The sequence below is a fragment of the Papaver somniferum genome, chromosome 7, assembly GCF_003573695.1.
Source record: "Papaver somniferum cultivar HN1 chromosome 7, ASM357369v1, whole genome shotgun sequence".
Taxonomy (NCBI): domain Eukaryota; kingdom Viridiplantae; phylum Streptophyta; class Magnoliopsida; order Ranunculales; family Papaveraceae; genus Papaver; species Papaver somniferum.
This window is the reverse complement of record NC_039364.1, coordinates 87,792,562-87,818,462: the sequence shown is the minus strand read 5'-3', so window position 1 is coordinate 87,818,462 and position 25,901 is coordinate 87,792,562. Positions and strand designations below refer to the sequence as shown.

The following is a 25,901-nucleotide window of genomic DNA, read 5'->3' as shown; positions in this document are numbered from 1 at the left end:
GAATTTAAATGGCGACAGGAAGAAAAAACACACAAGTCAAACCTCATACAAGCTACAGAATAGTTTAATTAGCAATGAAGTGTGTAGGAGAATGAATAAATTGAAGAACATGAGCCTGAACTAGTTGAGAATAACATAACAACATAATGTAACTAGAACTTAAAATAAGATTAGCTTGTAATAAGTAACAAGGATGTGCAAGAAAGTTTAAGTAACAAATGCATCATGTATGTAACATGATCCAAGTGCCAACTAAAAACGCCAAATTGGATAATATATCAGATCAATAAGCAGATAAATGCGACACAAGAAATAACTATGGAAAGTGTACAGAGCATGAAAACTGCACCAAGGATACACTATAACAAAAAAAATGGCCTAGTTGAATATAATACTTGCTAGTGATAATTATAAAAAGACTCATGCGCCCATAACTATGAGATAAACAGTAAGCATCCCTTTTTACCTACAAATTACTATCATTTATTTTTTGTTCCTAAATAAATTACAAAATTATTTGAAGATAGTGATGCAAAAATCTTTGTTGTTTCTTCTAAATCATTAGTTATCATAGAAAATCAAATCCATGCAGATACACGGGTAAAAGAGATATCTATTTCAGTGTTAGTAGCAATGCCATACTAAAAACAAACAATTTGTTATGGTGTTAATATATATATATATATGTATGTATTATTGCCGGTGAATCCGGAGAAAGTACCTTGGAGCTCTTGGAGAGATAATGGTAAGCAAGTTTCAATACAGAACATTTATGCATGAACAAGTTACTTTTCCCACCCTTAATTTAGAGATCTACCTTTGCAAAACGCAGAAGTTTTCTTCTTATTTTATCTACCTTTCTGAACTAGAAATCTCTACGCTGCCTTTTCACATTGTTGTCTGGATTCCTATAGGTTGTCGCCCTGTTTGTTCCCAGACCTGTTGGAGACTTTCTTCAGATCTGTTTGGGATATTTTCTGCTTCACAGGCTATTAAGGTACCATTTTATCTTTACCATCTTTGTTTTCCTGTAATAGCAGATACATCAACAAAGATTTCATAAACTAAATCCGTACTAAATCAAAGAGCTTAATAACTTGAAAATGAAGAGATTTGAGTTAATATATTAGGAGTCGTAGATTATCACCAGGAAGATCCCAAATCTACTCAAAACTCTTAAGAAAGAAGAAGAGATGAGCATGACCACCACAATTAAATTTATGGAATCTCAGTACAAGATCATCATTTCAAAACCAAATTCAAACTTTTGGGGTTTGAAATAATTCTAATCGACTTCAGTACTAAGAAATCAAACAGACAAGAAAAAAAGTTCTTACCAGTTTGGGTAACTGGTAAGTACAATCAAACCGAAAATCAGCATAGATACGAAGAAGGAAAAAAATTATTCGATTCTTTATTTCAAATATGCTTCAGTAGATTCTAATGTGGTTATACAATACCGTGAGTTTAAGCCACAATTCCTAACAAGCACAACTGTGTATATGTTCAATCAATATAAAACACAAAACAAAAATACACCACAAATAAGAACTCATTCACATTGCAGAAATCAAAACAACGACCCATGAATACATATGATACAGTAGATGGAAATATACATCACTAGAAGGCCCAACCATTAACAGTCATATTTTAAGTGTGGATAAAATAGTGTATCATACATGGCTTGGTAGAAAGGCTCACACAAAATAATTTTCAAACCAAAAAAATGAAGAAGAAAAAAAATGCAAGAAGTAAAAGCTTTCTACATACCGTTCAATAAGTACCCTTGTTATACAATCAAAAGGTCTACTTTAAAGATAGGCCTTTCATTAGGCCCTAGTTGAAGTAGAAGGTGACAAGATTTACCTCATTATATTATTAACTACACCAAGATATTCCAAAAAAACGTAAGTTGACAAAAAATACAAGAATTGCACCAGTTAGTCACTCGTACATGGAAGAAAACTGCAGTTGAAGCTAGATTGGGTTAGCGACAAAATCTTTGTCACAACCTCCTAGATTAACAAATCTAAATTCGAAACAATAGACTTTTGCATCTCCATTCTCCAACATAGACAGTAGCTTTACCAATTTTACACATTATTGTCCATATTGAATCCGAAACACAAGCAAATATTAGGACCAAAATCAAAATTCATTATACACAAAAACCACAACCCCAAGTACTATACAAATCAGATTATGGTCCAAAATAACAAATTCATCTTTTACAAATGCCTAGGTCTTTGATAATGAGCCACAAAGACATTTATCCATATTCATTCACGCATTTTGTAGAATAAGTCATACACAAAACCCATGAATTTGTGAAATCAAGAGCCAAATACAAACATAAAATCATACTTCTCGTAAAAAAATTCTTTCCTTGCGAATTAAATTATACCTATTTAGCTTTTCACACATTACAGAGAGAAACAATAACTTCATGATAACATAAATCAAAAACCCATACTAGTAATCATTCTAGAAAACTCATACCATAAATTATCAGAATGTTCATCTTTTTCTGATGAAGTTCAATAAGAACCACCGCCGCCACTACTTGCTGCTATTATCCTTTTCTTCTTGTGCCCTCTAAAATCGACTCCTTCAATTTCGAAATCCCATATCTGTAAATGAGAAAAAAATTTAGCTAATACCGATTAGATTCCAAAAACGAATGACAAAAATATAATAATCAAGCAAAAACATAAAAATGGATCCGTTTAGGTTTTCGAAAGAAAGAAACAAAGACGAATATTCTTTACCCGTAACAAATTTTAGTATCTAAGGTTCGTAAAATGATTTTTTTCATTATAGAGGTTGAGGAAACTCAGAACATATGGATCAATTTTGATTTAATTTTAATGGTATTGAAGTCTTAATGCGATTTAGGGTTTAGAAGTGAAAAATTGATAACAATTTGGAAATGTTTTGTTGGTACGGTTGGAACAATTGGATTACAAGATGAAGCATTAAAATTCAGATTTAATGTTTAATTTTTTTTGTGGTGGTTTCAGAGTTTGAGGTTGATGGTCAAGGAAGTAGAAGAAGAAGGAGAAGTGGGTGGGTATACTTCACTTTTTCATCTCAGAACGTGGGCCAAAATTTTATTTTAACGCTTCTGATATGGGCAGTTCCTTCTTATTAATATAGCCACGACTGGCTGCAGCAGAAGCCCACCAATTCCCACGACTTACTATACCCGTAACTAAAGTGCTATAAATATGTTCATAGCATACAAATATCGGTCCATTGCCTGTCCGAAGCAAATACTCCGCAAGCCGTGGCAAATGACTGGCCTATTGCCACGCCCTAGGCTAGCTAGTGGCTATATATCATCAATAGCCACGACTAACATGGATTCGTGGCTAAAGTCCGTGGTTAAAAGTCTGCATTTTTGTAGTGCAAATTGCTTCTATAAATCAAGCCTTAGTTAAATGGCATGAAACTGATGGTTGTATTTCTTTGATTATGGATTTATTGGTTGAACATGATGTCTTGTCTAATTCTAAGGTTCCAGCTTATAAGGATAACCGTGTAGATGTTAATGTTAGACTTTGTCGAAGGAAATTAAGCCAAGGTTCATACACTGCTGCGATCAGGGTTCTTACTTCTAATGGTGTTGCCCCTTTATCTGACAACACTTTGGCTGACTTGCAACTTAAGCATCCATATGCACCTCCGCTACCTTGCCTAATCTACCATACGGAGTTTCTGCAGCATCTTCTAGTTCGGATATGGTTCTTAACAGGATTCGTAGTTTTCCCAAAGGTACTTCGTGTGGCAGAGATGGACTTCATGCGCAACATTTTCTAGATGCTCTTAGTGGTTCTGCCGCGGCTGTTGCAGATGATCTTCCTGCCTCCACCACAACAATTGTTAATCTCTTACTGGCTGGTAACTTCCCCTCCCAACTTGGTATGTTTTTTGCTAATGCACCTCTTACACCCTTGCTTAACCAGGTGGCGGTATTAGGCCAATTGTTGTGGGTACTATTTGGAGAAGGTTAGTATCTAAGGTTGCTGCTTCTATTGTAGGTAAAGAAATGTCAGTTTATTTGAGTGATTTTCAATTTGGTGTGGGTGTACCATGTGGAGGGGAAGCTATTTTACATTCGGTTAATCACATTTTAGATGAGAAACATAATATGAACTCTATGTCTATGCTCTTAGTTGATTTTAAAAATGCTTTTAACCTAATTGATAGATCAGCCATGTTAAGGTCAGTGAGAAATAAATGTCCTAGTATTTCGAGATGGGTTGAGTTTTGTTACGCGTCTCCTGCTAAGTTGTATTATGGTTCATCTACTTTGTCTTCGACACAAGGCATACAACAAGGAGATCCTTTGGGTCCTCTTCTTTTCTCCTTGACTTTGCATCCTATTGTGTTGAAAATTTCTCAGCAATGCAAACTTGATCTGCAGGCTTGGTATTTAGATGATGGTACCATTATCGGAGATACTATGATGGTTTCTCGGGCCTTCCATATCATCAAGAATGAAGGAGCTGTTGTAGGGCTTGATTTTAACATTCAGAAAAATAAAGTTTTTTGGTCATTTGTTGACCTGAGGAGTACTCAGGTTGGTGTTTTCCCTGCTAATATAGGTAGACCATCTGTAGGTGTTAAAATTCTTGGCGGTCCTGTGAGTTTGGATGTTTCTTTTTGCAGTCAACTTGTTTGTGACAAAGTACAAAAGACTACACGGTTAATGGATGTTGTGCATAAGTTACATGATCCACAGAGTGAGTTGTTGCTGCTTTGCAACTGTGCAGGTGTTTCTAAACTCTACTTTACTTTGCGCACTATCGCACCTTGTTATGTGAGTGATGCTCAGGTTATGTTTGATAACTATCTTTCCAATTATATGAGAAACTTGGTGACTGGTGATGGTCCAGGATATGGCTTGTTACAGCAGCGGGTTGTTTCTTTACCCATCCGAGATGGTGTCCTAGGTATCTATTCTATGTTTGATACCATGCAGTACTGTTATTTGGCGTCTTGTTCTCAGACTTTACAATTGCAAGAGACCATCCTACAAGGTTTGGATATTCCAGTTAAAGGCTTAGCATATCAGAATGCTTTTGACAATTTCCTTCAGGTTAGTGGTATGGCTTCATCACAGCTTTACAATCTTATTACTGCCCCCAACCTATGCATAATTTGGCAGTTCAATATTTTGTAGCTGTGACTAGAGACATGCCCACTCGTTTTTGTGTGTCAAGAAGGGATTTAGAACTTTGGCAATGTAACAAAACTATACATGCACAGGACTATCTTCTTGCTATTCCTGCTGATGGTTTGGGACAAAAGATTGGGCCACGACAGTTTAGTGCGGTGCTTAGTTACAGACTCGGTATCCCCTTGTTTAATGCCAACAGTTCTTGTATGTGCTGTAATAGAGACATGGATGTTTATGGAGATCATGCGCTTCATTGTGCTAGTGAGGTTGGTATTAAGTTTCGTCATGATATTGTTAGAGATACTTTTGGGGACATTTCTTATCGTGCTAGTGTACCTTATAAAATTGAAGCAAATTTGGGGTTCCTTTCTCATGATGGTGGTGATGCAAGGCCGGCAGACATCATGGTCTACATTTGGGAAGACGGGCATGATACTTGTTTTGATGTTACTGTGGTTTCTCCTTTTGCTGGAGGTGGCGTGCAAGCCTTTACACCGGGTCTAGCCTTGGCTAAAGCTATCGAGCGCAAACGTGTCAAATATCTCGATGTATGCAATGCTAATGGTTATAGTTTCCGTACCCTAGCTTTTACTACTTTGGGTGAACTTGGTATTCAATCTATTGAGCTTTTGAGAAGGTTGAAGTCCTACATAGCTAGACATGATGTAAAAGTAAAAGTTGGTAATTTTCTTTTCATTAGATTAGGTTTAGCTATTCAAAAAGGTATTGGAACCCAACTTGTGGCTAGGCTTCCAACAAGCTCTTTGTAAAAAAAAATTCTTTTCTTTCTTAATAAATCTATTATTTATATAATATTAATATACATTCAACATTTTAATATATTTTTTATTATTTTTTTATTTGTTTATAATTTTATTTCTATTGCAATCAGATTTTAAAGTTAAAAATGCATTGTTGTATTACATTCATTTTATCTTCATGCCAAACACCAAACATAGAACTACATGTAGTTTTAATGCATGACATTGCAATTACATGTAATTGGCAATGTCATGCATTGCCAATACTGACGTGCCAAACAGACCCTTAATTCTTTTGGATTTATGGAATGCAACTAAACATCTAATATCGGACTGGCCGCTCCACATAATTATAACAACTGAATGAGAGAAAAAAATTGCAGTTCTAATAGAGCGGCAGGTCGCAGGGGACTACTGCCTTGGCAAACGAAAAATCTTTTAAGTCATGCAGCAAGCCTAAGGTAAAACCAAAAATCTATTAGTTACCTACACTAAAGAACAACCAGTAATAGCATGCAGAGGCTAACTACAATATATTAAACAGACATAGGGAAAAGAGGAAACTAAAAAGAAAAGCAGACTCTTAGTTGTCCTTGAAAGGGGTCACAGAGAGTCTGCTTTTCTTGCTAAAATTATGATTCCAATTTCCATCTAATTTTATGGGTCATTGTCGCCAATTCCAAGCAACCAACTGCCTTCTGATGGCCTGCACAAAAAATAATTATGATTCCACTGGGATGTCAATGAAATGAAACAAATATGATAAAATTCTTGCTAAAATTAGTATCTTCTCTATTACATCCCCATAGTACGTCAGGGCTGTTCCGGGAAAAGGTTTGCCCCTGTATAGGGACATCCAAGATATTGTCTTAGGTATGGTTAGAATGACCACTAATATATGAAGCCGCCGTAGGCCGCGGCGAATTTTTTTTGATCGAATCACGTGGTTAATGTGTAACTCTGATTTACAAATAGAATATTACTAGATAACTAGACAATTAAAAGTTAAAATGAAAAAGTTGAGTAACTCATGGAAAAAAATTACTCCCTCCGTTTCACAAAGATAGTCCACTTTGACTTTCTCAGAATATTAAGGAGACCATACTATTTTACTTGACTACCCTTAGTTACTTACCTATTTTATTTTAATAAAAATACTAGTAATAAAGACTATCCAAAATTGTTGTGAGAATCATAAATACGAAATATAAAAGGAAAATTTAAAAGATATCGAATTTATGAAGTATAAACTTTACAAGGAATTTATTTTTTAGAGTTAAATGTATATTTTCTTAAAAGGAATGAATGATATATTTGTTTCCTCAATTATACTAATTTCTTTAATATTTTAGATTGGGTCACGTTAAAAATGGATTTATGATTATAAAGAATTCAAGGATATATTAGAGAGTTCATTGAATAAGTATGACTATAAACAGAAGCTGGACACAATTTTGAAATTGACGAAAAAGGAATAGAGGACGGTCTTTCAGAAACAGGGGGAGTATAGTTTATGGAAGAAAAATGGAAGGTAATTAAAGTGGTAGGAAAATATTATTTTGCTTTTAAAATAAAATTAAAAATCTACTTTAGATAGCTTGCCAATGATGGGTATTAGTAGACTAGCATACGATGATCTGTGGAGGGAAGAAAAAGGAGGTGTTGTAGCAAAAATGTTGCTACAAAACTCCTCGAGATTCGTACAAAAATGATATAATTTTAACCGTTGGATGGCGTAAGATTAATACCTGATGGATGATTTTTTAGATCGCTGAGATGATCCACAACTTTTCCTCGTGATACGTTCTTGATGATGGAAAATATCCCTCTCAGCTCTTCAATGCTCTTGGTTTGATGAATGAAGAGAGGGGGTACCTGCAAGGACACTCCGATGCCTCAATGAGTAAGGAGCTCTAAATAGGTTTTAGTGGAGAGAAAATGATTAGAATTGTGTACCTTTACTGCTGAAATCCCTCCTCTATTTATAGGTAATAGAGGGTATGCATCCAGTCAATTACATGTCTGCATTCATTTTGATGATGTACCTGGATAAAATGCCCTTCAGGTTCATCATTATTAAAAATCAGAATTATGTATCCAGACATTCAGAAATGTACTTAGCCAAACAATTAACCTTTATCCATTCCCTCCTGTCGGGGTGACCAGATTAATAATGTATTTGGACTAAATACATACCTAGATTAATGTAGTCACCTTTAATAAAGGCTAACAGATTTGGTTCTCAACCTTTAATAAAGGCTAACAGATACAATGAATCTAGTCACCTTTCAAGATACAATGAATGTAGTCACCTTTAATAAAGACTAACAGATTTGGTTCTCAACCTCTTATGGGCTTAGGCTTTAACCCATGAACCAAGATTTATGTTTAACGTTAATAGGCTGAAGACCCTATTAAGCCTATTTCAATTATATATGGTCCAAACGTCGCCCCCTCCTAATTCCCAATTTATTGGTGGATTAAGAAGAGTGTCCTGAACCAGTTGGTTCATAGTTGTACTCTGACGCCCCCAAGCTACTTATTAAAGTGACATGGTACTCTGCTTGAGAACAAGGTTGTACTTGATGTTGGTGTTGCGGGCTGAATTTTCTGAGTTTAATATGAACGAGTCTTGATGATTGTACTTGCTGTTGTAACAAGTCTTTTTGTTGCGGCTACTACGTCGAATTCAATAACATGTTGGCACTTTTCTTGGATAATGTATGGGTTCTGGATCAACAATTGTTGTTGGTCTCATTTTCGAGACCAGAGTTCCTGGTTGCACTGGCGCAAACTTGGTAAAAATTTTTTTGCTGAGAGTAAGACTTAAGTCTCCACTTGTGAGGTGAAGTTGTAGATGCCTGCATATGGAAGACTTTCTGCCTGTACTATGGTTGCGGTATAACTTCACTCTTCGGAAAAAGCTAGCATATTTCTTATGTGAAATATAGATCTTTGTGTATAGATCGGTAAATGCTATATGAATATACTCCAATTGATGTTCCAACGATGATGGTGATGCCGAGACGTGATCTGCAACTTTTAGATGGTTGTAAAATATCACTACTTATGCATTGAGAGCTTGATAAGTATGTTCTTCTGATGCTTCAATATACCTCATGTTTTTTTTTCCTCGCTCTTTTCCTCCATGCCCAACAAAGCCTCTTCATGCAAATATATTTTTTTTCTCCTCGTTTCAGCTCCAAGAAAGCTTCTTCATGATATAATAATTTTGACTCCATCAAAGATAGTTCGCAAATCGATTTGATTTTTTATCTTCTTTCGCTCTCGCTCCAGTAAAGCTTCTTTTTGAAAATATACATAATATATTTTTTTCCATTTTCGCTCCTGCTCCAACAAAGTTTCTGCATGCATTTTTTTTTCTACTCCATCCACGTTTCTTCGTTTTTTATTATTTTTCTCTTTTGCTCTAGCTCCAGATTGGCCAGCAAAACGTTATTATAAAATATATTTATTTTCCTTGTACAATGAACTCTCATTGCCCTAATAATGGGGTTAAATTTCCCATGGAATAAGGTCCTTGCTATTCTTGAGCCTGCGCTAACCGGTTTAGGTTTAACTTGCTCGCAAATTTGCGCAAGTATCGACTAAGACCGTAAAAGGAATATTTTTTGAAATATTTCCTCTAATCAAAGCCAAGTTGGTTTGGTTCTCACTGCCCTGAGATGGGGTTCCATTGCCCATGGAACGAGGTCCTTGCTATTGAGATCAAAATAGACGCATAAATGTGTCTATCAAATACCCCCAAACTTATTATTTGCTAGTCCCGAGCAAATCAAATCTAGAAAATAAATCCTAACTCACTGTCTCAGGCATCACGATTGCACTTAGCATGTGCAACAATCCTTTGAACCCCTAGGTGGCCCTAGTGGACGAGATATAGTCTCGGGAGGGCTTACTAGAGATATAACCACAAAACCTTTACTCCAGACCCTAGCTATCTACGCAGAACTTTGGAAGGAACTAAAGAATCTCCTTGGTTGGCATACTCTTATTGACTAAAGGAGGAAGTACCCTGATGTGAAAGTCCAATTGTTGTACACGATTTGCACTCAAGCATACTAAAATTTATATATAAGTGACAGAGCTCTACTCAGATAGTCTCACTATGGAAATCAATATCCGGAATCAACAAATCACATGAATAGATTAAGAAGATGTAAATAGAGAAAAACGTAGATGGTTTTGATGTTGACTAAGGTGAACGGTGTTTCCCATATCTGTCTGAAGGTCACTGACAGAATGAATCTAACCTAATGAACTGAGATACTGGTCTGACTAATATCAACAAAACTGGCATATACAAGGGAACCAGTGGTCGATAATCTTAATTTTAGATCAACTCAGCTGGCATATACAAGGGAACCAGCGGTCGATTTATTCACTGAACATTAACCTTTTTTTTTTTGTAACAACATGATTATATCTTGTGGATCCAAGCACATGCTTCTTGTCAGCAGATTACATGGTAATTCTCGTGGATCTTGCGTTCCACGCTTGTTTAGGCGACGGAGACAGGGAGAACACATACATATTGCTATCCAAGTGTTAATATTATTCCGATTGGTATGATTGGTCTGGTCTTTTTTTTTTTAGTAACTCAATCACTCTATCTCATCCTAGCAATGGTAACAATTCGATGCATGTGCCCCACCAAATCACTTAGAGAAACATATTTAAAATAAATAAAAGAAAAACAGAAGGTGAAAAGGACTCAACGAGATATGGCGAAACTACCATGTTATTTCTAACACATGATCTCTGTGCTTTTATGAATAGACTCTATTTAGATGTTTCCATCCACTCAGATTGATTCCCTAACTCCTACAATCAAGATGCTTCCATCCACTTAGATTGGTGAGTGCCATCCTTAATAGGCATAAATTTCTAGGATCTGGAGTTTATTTATTGCAACTGAAAACTAACAAAAAGTCTCTTCCCAACCCCCAAACTTGAACCTAACATTTTCCTCAATGTTTCTAATTAAAGAGCAATACCAAAAGTACGAGTAACAAGAGGATTCAGTAAAGAGAGAAGTCAGAAAAATAGTACCTGGGTGAAGCGTAGCAATCCTTCCATGGAGAATAAGGAGGAAATTAAAAATAAAAACCTAAAAACAAATAACAGAAATAATATACAACATACAATACCAAATACCTTGGTGGTCAATCAAGGTAAACAGGGTCCTCCAGAGGGACCTCCTCAACATCACCTGCAGGAAAAGCTTCTAAAAAGGGCTTCAATCTCTGCTCGTTAACCTTAGAAGAACTACTACCATCCAGTGTTTTAATTTCAATAGCGCCATGACAAAAAAAAGTGCGGACCACAAAAGGATCGGTCCACCGATAGCGCAACTTCCTGGGGAATAGATGCAAACGAGTATCATATAGAAGAACTTTTTGACCTGGAGAAAATGACTTTCTTAAAATATACTTATCATGAACAAGTTTCATTTTGTTCTTATACTCTTTAGCACTATCGTATGCATCTCTACGAATTCCGTCCAACTCATCGAGCTGGAGTTTTCTATGAGCTCCTGCTTTGTCAAGTGAAAAATTTAGCTGCTTAACAACCTAATATGCTCTATGTTCTAACTCAACAGGTAAGTGAAATTCCTTGCCAAATACTAGACGATAAGGGGACATTCCAATTGGGGTTTTAAACGTAGTGATGTAAGCCAAAAAGGCATCAGTAGGCCTCGATGACCAGTTTTTCGATTAGGATTGACTGTTTTCTCTATGATACGCTTAATTTCCCTATTGGAAACCTCTACCCGACCACTAGTCTGTGGGTGATATGGGGTAGCTACTTTTTGGGTAATACCATATTGTTTCATTAAAAGTGAAAATGGCCTATTACGAAAGTGTGTTCCTCAATCACTAATTATAGCTCGCGGTGTACCAAAACGTGCAAGTATATTATCTTTCAAAACTGGAGTACGACCTTGTGGTCATTTGTTTTACACGGAACCGCCTCAACCCACTTAAACACATAGTCTACAGCGACAAGTATGTAAAGATAACCCAAAGAATTAGGAAATGGACCCATAAAATCAATGCCCCACACATCAAAGACCTCAATCACTAAAATAGGGTTCAAAGGAATCATATTTCTACGGGAAATGGTCCCTAACTTATGGCATCGCTTACAAGAAACACAATGACTATGGGAGATAATCAATCTAGGTTTGGTATCCTTCTTAGACAAAAGGTATTTTAAAGCAGCATGGTCAGTATAAATTACGACCTTAGAACCTAATAGGTAGGATCTAAACTTATCCAACGCAAACACAATGGCTAACAGTTCCTTCTAGGTAGTTGTATAGTTCAGTTGGGCATCATTTAGAGTTTTTCTAGCATAGTAAATCACATGAAGTAATTTGTTTTCTCGCTGACCTAGCACGACACCTATAGCATAATCTGAAGCATCACACATAATCTCAAAGGGTAGGTTCCATTTAGGTGCCTGTACTATGGGGGCGGTAGTGAGTAAAGTCTTAAGCTTCTCAAAATCCTCTAAACAAGCATCATCAAAGACAAACTTAACATCTTTTGCAAGCAAATTGCAAAGCGGTCTAGAAATCAATCTAAAATCCTTAATGAATCGACGATAAAAACCTGCATGCCCTAGGAATGACCTAATCTCTTTTACGGTTTTTGGGACCTATAAAGTCTTAATAAGGTCAACTTTGGCTTTGTCTACTTCTATACCCTTTGAAGATACGATATGCCCTAAGACAATTCCTGATTTAACCATGAAATGGCATTTTTTTCCAATTAAGCACTAAATTCTTTTCCTCACACCTAGTCAACACTAGTGTCAAATGATGCAAGCACTCATCAAAAGATGAACCAAACACTGAAAAGTCATCCATAAAGACTTCTAAAAACCGTTCTACCATATCAGAAAATATGCTCATCATACAATGTTGAAAAGTCGCAGGGGAATTACATGGCCCGAAAGGCATGCGTCTATACGCAAAGGTACCAAAGGGATAGGTAAAAGTGGTTTTTTCCCGGTCTTCAGGGGTAATCTCAATCTGATTATATCCAGAATAGTCATTTAAGAAGCAATATTGACTATGTCCTGATAATCGTTCTAGTATTTCGTCGATGAAGGGAAGGGGAAAGTGATCCTTCCTAGTGACCTTGTTCAATTTCGTATATTCGATACAGACACGCCATCCCGTGGTCACTCAGGTAGGGATTAACTCATTATTATCATTCATGACTACGGTGATACCTGATTTCTTGGGAACAACTTGAACGGGGCTGACCCACTTACTATCTGAAATTGGGTAAATAATACCTGCATATAACAATTTAAGAACCTCGGTTCGAACTACTTCTTCATATTAGGGTTAAGTCGACGTTGCATCTCCCTAGAAGGTTTAGTGTCCTCCTCTAAATAAATCTGATGCATACAAACAGTAAGACTTATACCCTTAATGTCTGCTATGGTCCACCCTAAAGCTTCCTTGTTATTTTGAAGTACGTAACTAGCCTACTTTCCTGATCACTATCCAAGTCGGAAGCAACAATCACAGGTAAAGTCTCAGATGGGCCTAAAAACACATACTTCAGGGTATCTGTAGTTGTTTAAGGTCCAACTTAGGAGGGTATTATAAAGAAGGGACTAGGGTTAACTTGGAAACTAGGATTGGTTCGAACTTAGGTTTCCATCCATTACTAGTGTCTATCAAAGGGGCGGAATCTAACAGAGCATTCACCTCATTAATCACACTATCATCATCAAAATCAATCCCAAATTGTCCAGGCATTTCTCTAATGGATCTTCTAAAAAAGTATTTGGTAGTGACTCCTCGACTAATGTTCCTATCATGTTTACCTCTTCTATGCTTGAGTCATCTAGTTCATAGGGTAGCTTACTAATATTGAAAATATTCAGCTCAATAGTCATATTACCAAAAGACAGATTCATAATACCATTTTTACAATTGATGATCGCATTGGATGTATCTAAAAATGGGCGACCTAAAATCACATGTATCTGGTTTTGTGTGTCAGGGACAGGTTGGGTATCTAGGATAACAAAAACCACTGGATAGATAAACTTGTCGACCTCAATAAGAACGTCCTCAGTAACACCTCGAGGAATTTTGACAGACCTATCAGCTAACTACAGTGTCATCTGAGTAGGTTTCATTTCACCAAGCCCTAGTTGTAAGTATACATGGTAAGGTAGTAAGTTCACACTGGCTCCTAAGTCAAGTAAAGCTTTTTCTACCCGAAAGTTACCTATTGTGCAAGCAATGGTAGGGGAACCTGGGTCTTTGTACTTAGAAGTTGTGGTGTTTTGGATGATTGAACTTACATGAGTAGCTAAAAAGGATTTCTTAGGGACATTTAGCTTTCTCTTTCTCGTACACATAACCTTAAGGAACTTAGGTAAGCAAGAAGTTGCCTAATTGAATCTAATAAAGGAAGGTTTATGGTGACTTGCTTAAAAACCTCCAATATGTCATTAGAGTTCGATTCCTTCTTTGTTGGTACTAATAGCTGGGGAAATGGGGCTCTAGGCACAAAATCAGACCTCTCAGGAACCGAATTGGCATCATCAGAAACTTTATCAGTCTCATCAGCTACTGGTGGTCCTGATGGGGTGAGATCCAGAGGGGTGAACTACAATATGTTCACTATCGGGCATGGTTACCTTATTGTCTACAACTCTACCACTCCTAATGGTTCTAATAGCATTCAATTGATTCGATGGTTTTTCACTTACTTCATGAACTCCTTTAGGGATAGGTTGTGTTTGACTAGGAAACTTACCTTTTTTTCTCAAAGACTCATTTATTTGACTAACCTGGTTTTTTAACTCGGAAATAGCCTGAGAATTAGCATGACCTATATTTTTACTTTGTTCTATGCCATGTGAAAGCGATAGGTGAATATTTTCAGTGTTTCGAATAAATGAGGCAAGAGTTTCTTCTAAGCTCATGACCTTTTTATCTGGAGGATTCTGAAACTGTGCCGGTCCTGATGGATTCTTGGTATAGCCAAAACCTGGGGGAGCATTAGAATTACTAAACTGACCTTGATTCTGGCCCTTAGACCATGAAAGGTTCAGATGGTTTCTCCAACCAGGATTATAGGTTTCTGAATACGGGTCAAACATTTGACGGTTGTCGAATCTAGCGTTATTATAAAGAGCATTGGCTTGCTATTCATTATTGCGTCCTTCCCAAAAAGGCTCCACTCTACCACTGGTGTGACGCACTTCTAAGGCTTCTAACCTTTTTGCTATAGCAGCAATTTTGGCATCTGATTCAATGCCTCCTTCTACCCTATTAACGTTTCCTCTGCCTAGAAGAATTGTTTTCTGGGGTCCCCTATTGTTTTCCCATTGTTGAGTCTTTTCGGCGGTTTCATTCAAAAATGTCATCCATCATGAACTGTTTGGTTTTCCAACCCACCTGTACACATAGATTCTACTATGGTTGTAATGGAATAATCTAAACCCTCATAAAGGATCTGAACTAGCCTAACCTTTTCTAAACCATGATGAGGACATTGTGTCAACAAATCATTGAACCTTTCCAAATACTTGTACAAAGATTCTCCTTCATGTTGAGAAAACGTGCAGATTTGCATCCTAATAGACGATGTTTTGTGCCTAGGGAAAAACTTGTTCAAAAAGGAAGATGTAAGTTGTTCATATGTTTCGATTGACCCGGAAGCTAACCTATATAGCTACAATTTGGCTTTATCTTTCAGGGAAAAGGAGAATAACCTAAGTTTCAAAGCATCATCATCAAGGTTTCTAATTTTAGGGTACTACAAATTTCCTCAAAATCCCTAACATGGAAATAGGGGTTTTCATTTTCTTTCCCTAAAAATATTGGGAGCATCTATAGGGTCCCAGGTTTAAGTTCATAATTTGCTTCCATTTCAGCTAACCTGATACACGACGGACGAGTAGTCTTTTCCACCTTTAGCGTCGAGTCAATCCTGCACAATAAAAACAAAAATACCAAAGGCGTAAAATAGAAAAAAAAAATCTAAAAAACAAAAATACAAAATAAAAATACAAAACCTAAAAAATAAAATAAACCTAAAACCTAAACCTAAATACAAGTCGGCGTCGGCGGCGTAAAAAATTTATGTGATTTTTTTATAGTTGTAGAAAAAGGTTCGTTTAAGACTTGTGAAAGTTCGATTCTATATTTATATTTTAATCCTAAAACAACAAATTAAATTAAAATTGTTTTCAAGAGTGGGAGAGACTGGGGATAAGATTCCACTACTTCACCAATTTCCAAAGTGATTTTAGTAATTGTATTTATGAAATATACACATTCAAGTTGATTCTAATTATTGCAAAAGTAGATTTCTAGAAGAACAATTGTAAATCGAAAGTATGGGATATCAAAACCTAGGCTAAGCATATACAATCAATAGAAATCACATTTGTTTAATAAAAACCATTAAATCCATTTTTTATTCCAAGCAAATAATCATAAAATAAATTGCATAAATTAATAAAATAAAAGTTACCACTTTTTCATTGGAGAAATAGCTTCCTCCGTTGCCCCAGAGATTAAGTTTAGCTCATCATGGTAGAAACACGCTCAAAAGAATTTTTCATTGCTCAAACGGTGTTTTTATTGAAAAATAATTTGATGCAGAGATTTTGCAATGTTTATAGGCGTTACAAAAGTCTCTGTTACAATAAATGTATTTTTCTTGAAGATACGCATTCTAATTTGAATCCTGGCTGTTACGATTCTCTGTCGTTGATACTGTTGAAGAACGACGGTTTATGGCTGTCTGTTCTTCGTGTTCTTCGTCTTCACAACAGCAGAAGTGGTTTTCCTGAAACTCGTGATTTAACTTCTCTGCAGCTCTCTATTTTCTTCCAAACACTCGATACCTCTTCTACGAGTCCCATCAATCCTTTTTGTACTAGACAGGTCCCAAAAATCTCTGTAATAACTCCACAGATCCTTGTTTACTTCTCGGGAATATTTCTTTCCTTTTTACTGCTAGGCATGCGTTTTATTTTTCTTCTTTATGTGCTTCCCATGTCTGTTGATGTTGACACACTCAAACACGTCCAATCCTCATATCTGTTGCAGCAACCACGAGTTAATTCTTCCAAAACTAACATCCACATAATCTAAATATTATTTCCTTCCCTGTTTTACAAAACACTTTTTTTATCTCTTTACGTGTCTGGGTTGCTCAAAACTTTCCTAAACTCTCTGGATCTGATATACATGAATCCTATGCGAATATTTTCCTTCCCTCTTCTCATAACTTACGTATCTTCCAACCAAACTCCAAATATTTTCCATTCCTTGTTTCACTTCGAATCCCGACGATCCAGCCCAAGTTTTCTTAATACAACACGCCTAAAAATCCTGTTTAGGCCTAATAGATTAAACCCAAACAAATCAGGAAATTGAATTTCCTTAAAAGTCGTCCGAAATTCCAACCCTAAATCTGGTTCGATACTATGATATTTTCCCGCCAAAAGTGAATTCGAATTTTTGAAGATGAAGTGCCCTGATCCAGCACTCGGGTGCCTTACAGTTGGGGTGCCCTGAGGTGTAAACAACAAGTGAGTGCCCCTTAGTAATTGAGGTGCCCCTTATCCAAATGAGGGGTGCCTTTAGTGATTTTCTCCCACGAGCGCAATTACCACTTTCCGAGCCAATTTTTCCACACATGTTTTTTTCTCCAAAAATACCTACAAAGAGATAAAATACCAAAATAAGTACAAAAATGGGTACTAACAATATAGAAAATTGAGATCAAAATAGACGAATAAATGCGTCTATCACCTACCTTAGTGTACGTAGGTACCTAAGTATTTTTCCCCTGATCCTTAGCCTGTGCATGTGTTCTTTTAAAGTCTTCCAAGAAGAATGGCAAATTGAAAGTTGTGATTGATGTAGAAGCGTCTGATGAAGACCCAAAGGCTGTTGAGGAGGAACCTGAGGACATGGAGGATATCGAGGATACCGACCTTAGTCCTCATTTAGATGATATTGATGAAGACTTTGCAAAGGATAGTCGTATCCCTGCTCGTGTTGTTTCTGTAGAAGGTGATAACCTTCATGTCGATGTAGGCTCTTTGTTGGTGAGCCAAGTGACCACTCAGGTGACTGCGGTACCTGCTCCTTTGCTAGAGGTTACTGCATTTTCTGCTCCCTTGGGACGATCCTGCTTTCATTATACTACTTTCTAGTGTAAAGAAAAGTAGAGAAATATTATTTGCGAGTTGACACCTCGTCAGTACTTCTTGCAAATCATCTGTTTCTGTTCCCATCTCTTCTACTATGGCGGATCTTCGTCGTGGTGATGATCAAGTACTGGTATCCCATGCTTGCTCCCAAGCGATTTGTGGGACATCTATTGATCAAGGAAAAGGTAAATTACTTGAGAATCCGAGCCTTGGGAGCTCTGACGATGCCATTTTTGAAGCTATACTGCGAGATTCCAAGGGTCTCTTTTCTGCTGAGGTTGGTCCGCATCAGTTAAGTAATTCCTTGGAGATTGCTTCTATGCTTGATGCTTTGACAACTCAGTACCAGATGGACAATGTCCTATTATTCGATCCAGACTGTCTACGTTCTTGCCAAAGCCTTGGTGACATCCGGAGGGATAGTATTTAGGAAATTGAGGCTTTCATGAACAGTTATGATGGTTTTCTTCCCCGTCTCTCCATGTTCTCAGTAAGCATCTTCTCTTCCTTGCCCTTTTTTCTCCATTTGTGATGTCGTATGTCCTTGCACCTGTTTTCTTGCAGCTTTGTAAGCAAATCGATGTTGGCTGCACCTTTTTACATATCTAAGTGTACTCACTTGAATGCTCTCCTAGAGCGTGCGCGTCAAGATTACGCCTTTGTACTAGCTCAGCAATCCGCTTCTGGTGATGTTGCTTCTTCTGCCAAGGTACCTTTGTTGGAAAATGAACTAAAAAAGACTCAAAGGTCTTTAGAAGCATGCTTGATGGCTCTTGAGAAGTCCAATGATGTTGTAAATATTGCTGAAGAGGGGCGTAAGACAGCTGACACCGCTTTGGCTTCTGAGTCTTCAAAAGTTATAGGTTCGTCCATTCTTCCCCTTAGTTTTATTTTTGTTTCTTCTGGTAGTTACGTCCTGAGAGTACCTACGCCTTCCAGTTGGTAGCTCCGTTGAACTCGAACGCCTTAGGGAGAAAGTGATCAAGTTTACCTCTGATGTTTGGTATTATCAGAAGAAATCTGGTAGGTTGATGAGTGTGACAGTTCATAATGAGGCCCAAATCTCCCTTGAATCTGCTTATAATTCATACCTTGTGAAGAATATGTCCCTCCTCCGTAAAGATCGTGAAGAACCCCTTAGGTGGAAGGAGAATCATATATTAAAGCAAAAGGATGACATTGCTTTGTTGGAAAAAATGTCTCTCGGCTCAGGAGACCATTCGTAAGAAGTACTATACAGATTTCGAAGATGCCTGCACTTCCTTAGCCAAAGTGACTGCTGAACGTAATGTGATGTCCTCCGAAGTATGTACCCTTAGGAACAGACTTACTAAGGCTTCTCAAGCCTCTTCTTCCATGTTTCATGCATCTATGGTCAAGAGATTAGAAGAGTTAGAGGATATTTACCGAGTTTTATCCTCTGAGAATGCTTCGCTCCGGATAAATGTTGATGATCTTCGGACCGAACGTGATACTTTGGCTGAGGACCTCAATGTTGCTGAGGAAAAAGTTGGCGAAACTGAGCATAGTTTAGAAGATTTCCTTAACCACGCTGGAGGTAGATTAGGGCCTTCTTGTTTCTGAAGCTTTCTATATTTTTTGTCGTAGACTTCTGGTTTCTTGACTCCTTCTTTATATATTTGGAGGTCTGCATGAACAACTTGTAGGAATTAGCTATAAGGTTACTCATCTGGAGAACCAGGTATCTTCCTTGGAGAGAGAACGTCAATTTGATGTTGCTTCGAAGTTTAAGGCGGAGGCGCTTCAGCAGGCCAATGATCAGCTAAGTGCTCAGATGATGGAGTCCCGTCGTTAGTCAGCTCAGGATATGGAGACATAGGCTGCCCAGATAAAGTTGAAGATGGAACAAGCTGCTATTGATCATATCAATAATACCTTTGCCGAAGCCGAGCGTCAAGTTGAGGGTGTTGTCTTCGATCGTCTTCCGTACCCTTGATTTCTTTAAATTGTTTAAACTTCTCTTTTGTTGTTTGTATTCCTTGGCTAAGGTATCTTCCTTAGCTAAGATGTCTCCCTTTCAGTACTTTGAAACAATGCTTGGTGCCATGTGAACTCCTTTGATATCTTCCATGTAAATTTTAAGCAAGTAAAAATGTTAGGCGTGTTTTGGTAAAAATGTTAATTCACCTTATTTTTTGTATAAACTTTACGCTTAGACGTAATGTGTCTAATCGGTCGCACAGCCAAGTATTCACTAGGTGCTAAGGTATGATTAACCTTGGTGGAACATTCAACGTCCTACCAGGGTATCCTTTGTCCATAAGGTACCGTGGTAGCGAGTGTCCTTACGTGGGCAATAAGTTTCCTATAACCCAACGCGTTCAGCGCGAAGGCTGCTTTACTTTGACTGGGTATCTCTATGGTGGATATCTTATTTTCTATTATGCCTCATGGAAGGAGTTGTTGCCCCGAGGATCCGAGATTGACATATGCGTAGTTACGCCTTGCCCCGCCTCATCTTCGCTTCTGACGGTGGGTGTCTATTCTAACCCGATGTATCAATTGGGTGGGTCATACACAACAAATTTAAGTTAATAATTAAATATTCTTCCATTGATTATTAAGGTTTGTAATACCTTGTTTCCAGGGATAGAACATGGTAGGTTACTGCCCTTACCCTTCTTCTCATGCGTTCTCACTGTTCTTTCACGGGTAATACTTTTTTAGATACATCGTATTCCAAGGGTGGTGTAGCACTTCTCCTTTCACTGTTCTCAAAAGGTAGGATCCTTTCCCGGCGATATCGTGTATGATGTAGGGTCCATCCCATTTTGGAGCGAGCTTGCCCCGTTCCTTCTTCTTTTGGTAGGGTGGTATTTTTCGTAGCAAGTATTCTTCGACTACAAAGTTTCGAGGGATAACCTTTTTGTTGTATTCTCGAGCTAACCTTCGCTGATAGTTCACCATTTTTTTTGCAAAGCTACCTCTCTTCTTTCTTCAAGGCTGTCTAGGTTTTCTAGCATCAGGTCCGTTGTTAGGTTTTTCTCACATGCCTCTGCCTTCGTTGTTGGAAGCATGACCTCCATCGGGATGACTGCTTCGACTCCGTAGGTTAGTAAGAATGGAGTTTCTCCCGTAGCTGATCTCCTCTTTGTTCGATAGTCTCATAGGACGTTGCATAGCTGTTTGCACCATTTTTTTTTGTACGCACCTAACCTTTTTTTTTTAATTCATTGTTATGGTTTTGTTTGTTGCCTCCGCTTGCCCGTTTCCTTTTGGATAGATCGGAGTTGACTTGTTCTTATGGATGTTGAAGGTGTCGAACAACATGTCGATATTCTTCCCTTGTAGTTGCTTTCCATTGTCTGAAACTATGGCAGCTGGTATCCCGAACCTGCATATGATTTGTTCGAACAAAAATCTGAAGCATCGCCGTCTCTGATTCTCGCCAAAGGTTTAGCTTCGATCCACTTAGTGAAGTAGTCAGTAGCTACGATCAGGTATTTCCTTTTCAATGTCCCCTCTATCAAGGGTCCAACTATATCGATCCCCCTGTTAATGTTGGATTTTCATTTAAGGCTAAAATTGTAAAAGCCAAAACTATGCGCTAACATCCTGCAAAGGATAAAGCCACTGATAAAGTGGAAAATACTTCTTCACTATAAACTTATAGCATTACCAATTAATGCATGACCAGCCTTGTATTTCCTGTACTGCTTCACTCTTATCATTATTGGTGCGGCATGACGACTGAGTGTTTCTCTCAGCAGAGCAACACGAATCTCCAAGCATTAAATAAGGAGGCACGTACGAAATACCCGTACAGGCTATAACTCTCGGAGTGTTATACTAGCCCGATCGAGCATCTGGACTGTCCGTATCAGTCTCAGAAACGATCACGACCATCCAACTTCACCAGCATGATTGGATGGCTTAGATCGGATCCATAACCCCATGAAGGTGTTGGAGTATTCACCACCGACCCAATGCGGGACATGGTCGGCCTCCCCAAAAGGGTAGAATACCTTGATAATACGTCCATCCAAAGCAGCGCGGACGTGAAACCCTAAATTAGGGTTTGCGGCACATTACATGTTTCGCAAATCGGTCTCAACCATCCATATTCGCAAGCATAGATGGAGGGTGTAGATATAGATTCAAAGGTCCCAGAGCATGTCAACACAAATATTGTGAGCCCGCCTACATACATGACCAATCGGTCAGGACCAACCATGGTTGCTCGTCCCAATTCGTGCGCCCAAACAAGGTATGACGCACGGCCGGCAAAACCCTAGTTAGGGCTTGTGTTGCGATCACGAGCGTCCATCTTCTCCTGCTCGGATGAAGGGTTTAGGAGTAGACTAAGCAGGTCCGGTGAGCATCAACATGATCACTGTGGACCCATCTATCTCCACACCTGATAGGCCAAAGCTTATCATGCCTGGTTACCTCGATTCGCACGGCCAAACTAGGTGTGGTCACACCTCCCAATTGCAAACTAATCTCGACCACTCAACTTTGCCGGACAAATTGAGTGGCTTAGATCACGTTTCTATGGGATAGTAAAGTATAGGCGTGTACACCAGCCCGCCTTCTGCACGTCGGACTGATCGGCCAAGACCGACCAAGCTTGGTCGTCTCGAAACGCGCGCCCAAAGTAGGCTTGTCGCGCGGCCTTTGAGACACAAATTTTTTGTCACAAATCGATCCTAGCCGCTCCTCTTTACCGGACAGATTGAGCGATCCAGATCACGTATTCATGGGGAAGCAAGGTATAAGCGCCTATACCAGCATGCCGTTTACGCGTATGCACAATCGGCCTGGCCAAAATTGCGTCCCGATCTTGGTTTCGACCAAGCTGAAGAGTGATGCTTGCGCACCTCTTCACAAACCCTAATTACACTAACGGTCGCAGATGAGTGTCTCAAAGATCATCTCGTCCGTTCAACTTCACCTTCTTGGTTATACAACCCTAGTCAGGAGTTAACTGGTCAATGAGGTGTCGTGGTTATTATCATCCGCCACTCTACCACACCATGTGGTCGGACAAGTCAGGACTTGCTTGCGCAGCCTCCAAACCATCACATGAAGTAGGCTGGACATGAAGCTATTTTAAGACGCTCAAACAGCGATACTTCATACATTCTGAGTATATTCGATGCATTACTTGCATAGAATATACATGATACTTCACAAGTATCGAATTCCTAAATAACTTAGTTATTTAATCTAGCATCACATGCTGCTTTCTGTGGGTCCCACGATCCACACACTCGAGACATCAATCATGTCACAAACTGGGGGATACATACTGGGGTGTTGGTCTGGCGGTTTACAACGTGCAACGCACAACGAGTCATCACAAGAACATGTCAGGAAGTCATGGACGGATAGTGATGATGGGAGAAGTGGGCAAGACTGATCGTGTAACACTAACACACGCAACTCCACTACTCCATCACTCCACTTTCTCCACTTCCCATGAGAGACGTGGGTTAGGCTCAATGACTTGTATAAATAGGTTCTCCTCCCTATTTTCAAACAAGACAAGACAACAGAAGCAAGTGTTGATACAACCGTATTCAAACACCGGAACTGATAGCTTACATTCTGCAATCCAGTTCAGCTTTCTGATACAAGTCATACATAGCCAACACCTTCACAATCTCAACACCTTCTTCGCTTCCCTCCCTAAGATCAACCCCATCTCCTTCAATTTGTGACCGAAGCAAGTCTGGAACGGCAATTTCTTGGTTTAGGACAGAATTGTACAGATTGATTTCTCGAATCACAAAGCACTCCCGTGCAGTGCATTTGTTTAGGTTTTAGATTCATTCCTCACCCACACCCCAAATTACCAAATTCGGCAGGAATACTTTTCACCCATAAACAATTGGCGACCACAGTTGGAGGTTAATCTCTCGGTTGTAAAGTCAATTTCTTCAAAATCCGATTCAAATTCATCAATTTAGAAGGGGTAGATCTTAGATTCAATTTAATCATCAACCTGTTTCAAGATGGTAGAACTTAGGTCGGGATCAGCAATCAATCCTGATGGAGCTAGTGCGGATAACACTATTGGTATCGATGTACCTGTCAGTGGAGCTACTGTGGTCAATACATCTCGTGGAACCGTCTTTTCTACCACCAACGCCACCGGAGCAGGAGATATTCCAGTAAGTGTAACGCCTCCTATCACCAAAGCCAGAGAAGCCACGAACCCTGGCATCTCTTCAAGTGTAACACCTCCGGCAATCACCAGAACAACAACTTTCATTCCTTCATCAGGAGGGGAGCCGGAGGAGCAAGAGAAGGACCATCTCCAATTACCATCGCAGACTTGATGGAGAGGTAGGAAGCTCTTGCTAAGACTCGAACGGATATGGATGCAACTCAGAAAGAGGCACTCACTTTCCTCAAAACCTTAACTGAACGATTTCCACAAGACTCACGACAACCCCTGGAGCCAACAAGGGATGCCTTCACGCCCAGAACAGGCGTTTCCACTCAGACCCACATGAATGAAGAAACTCGTGTTGTTCCTGAATGCTCAAGGGAGATGGACCGGTCTCCCAACTTCATCACACGTGAAGACCTTGAACGACTTCTCCAAAATCGAGGCAAAGGAAGCATGATGGAGGTGCACCAACATCAGCCGCCGTACCCTCAAGATGTACAACGAATTCCTCTCCCAAGAGGATACACCTCTCCTCAGTTCTCTCTCTATGATGGTACTGGTAACGCTCATGAACACACCTCTCGATTTTTGGAATCATTGGGAGAACATGAATACAATCGTGTTCTCCGCCTGAAAGAATTCTCGAAGTCACTTACGGGAAGGGCATACACCTGGTACAACAACATCGCGCCTAACAGCATATCCAATTGGGACGGGATGGTCAGTGCTTTATATAAAAAGTACTTCTTCGTGTCCGAGCAGATCACCTTTTCAGACCTGGGGAGAATCTCTCAGCGGAACAACGAACATCCGAACGATTTCGTTAAAAGGTTCAGAACTCAAGCACTAGATTGTCATGATCCGAATATTACTGAACGACAGTTGGTGGAGTTGTGCTTCAACGGGATGATACCTATATACCGCGCCCTACTAGAGAATCTTGGCTTTCAGACATTCTCCGAACTCCATGAAGCTGCCAAGCGTTCAGCCACAACTGCCCCAGCGTTACTAGAGAGAACCAGGGTTGTTCGAAACGAAGACCTACGTGAGAGTAGAGGAAGCATGCGCCTTACCAACAAACAATACAACACTGGTCCTTCTGTGAGCGTGGTAGGCGAAGGAGGAAAAAGGAAAGTTTCAGCAACGGAACGACAACCCAAGCGTGCGGCTCCGGCACAGACGACCTCGTCTCAAAAGGGAGTAGGCAAGACTCCTGCATAAGACACCGAAGATGCAGGCTTCCCATTCCCCATGAGTGAAGTGATAGAAATCTTGGAGGCATGGATTCAAGACGATGCTATCAAGCTTCCTCCTATCAGACGCCCGCAACCGAGAAAGATATGGCGGATCCCAAGTACTGCCGCTACCATAGGTTCGTCCATCATCCGACTAAAGACTGCAACATACTGAAGCAAATCTTCAAAGAAAAGATAGAGGCAGGAGAACTCCGTCTTGGAAACGAAGGTGTTCATAGAGATCCTCTCCCTGTCAGGAACTGCATGATTTCCGGGGATTCTGTTCGCAAGACTGTACAATCTATGATGGAACATTTGTGCGAGATCTTGTACTTCTCCAAAGCATAGCG

At 39.0% G+C, this 25,901-nt stretch overlaps 1 protein-coding gene across 1 annotated transcript; it reads left to right on the top strand.

Annotated features, from left to right (window-relative positions):
• Window positions 1-868: 868 nt before the first annotated feature.
• On the top strand, window positions 869-18,180 carry LOC113294877. The gene is made up of 6 exons (XM_026543251.1): window positions 869-997; window positions 3,024-4,011; window positions 4,430-4,585; window positions 4,675-5,104; window positions 5,275-5,908; window positions 17,822-18,180. Exons 4-6 carry the CDS (start codon window positions 4,715-4,717, stop codon window positions 18,178-18,180), a joined length of 1,383 nt encoding a protein of 460 aa, XP_026399036.1. The 5' UTR covers window positions 869-997; window positions 3,024-4,011; window positions 4,430-4,585; window positions 4,675-4,714.
• Window positions 18,181-25,901: the final 7,721 nt, after the last annotated feature.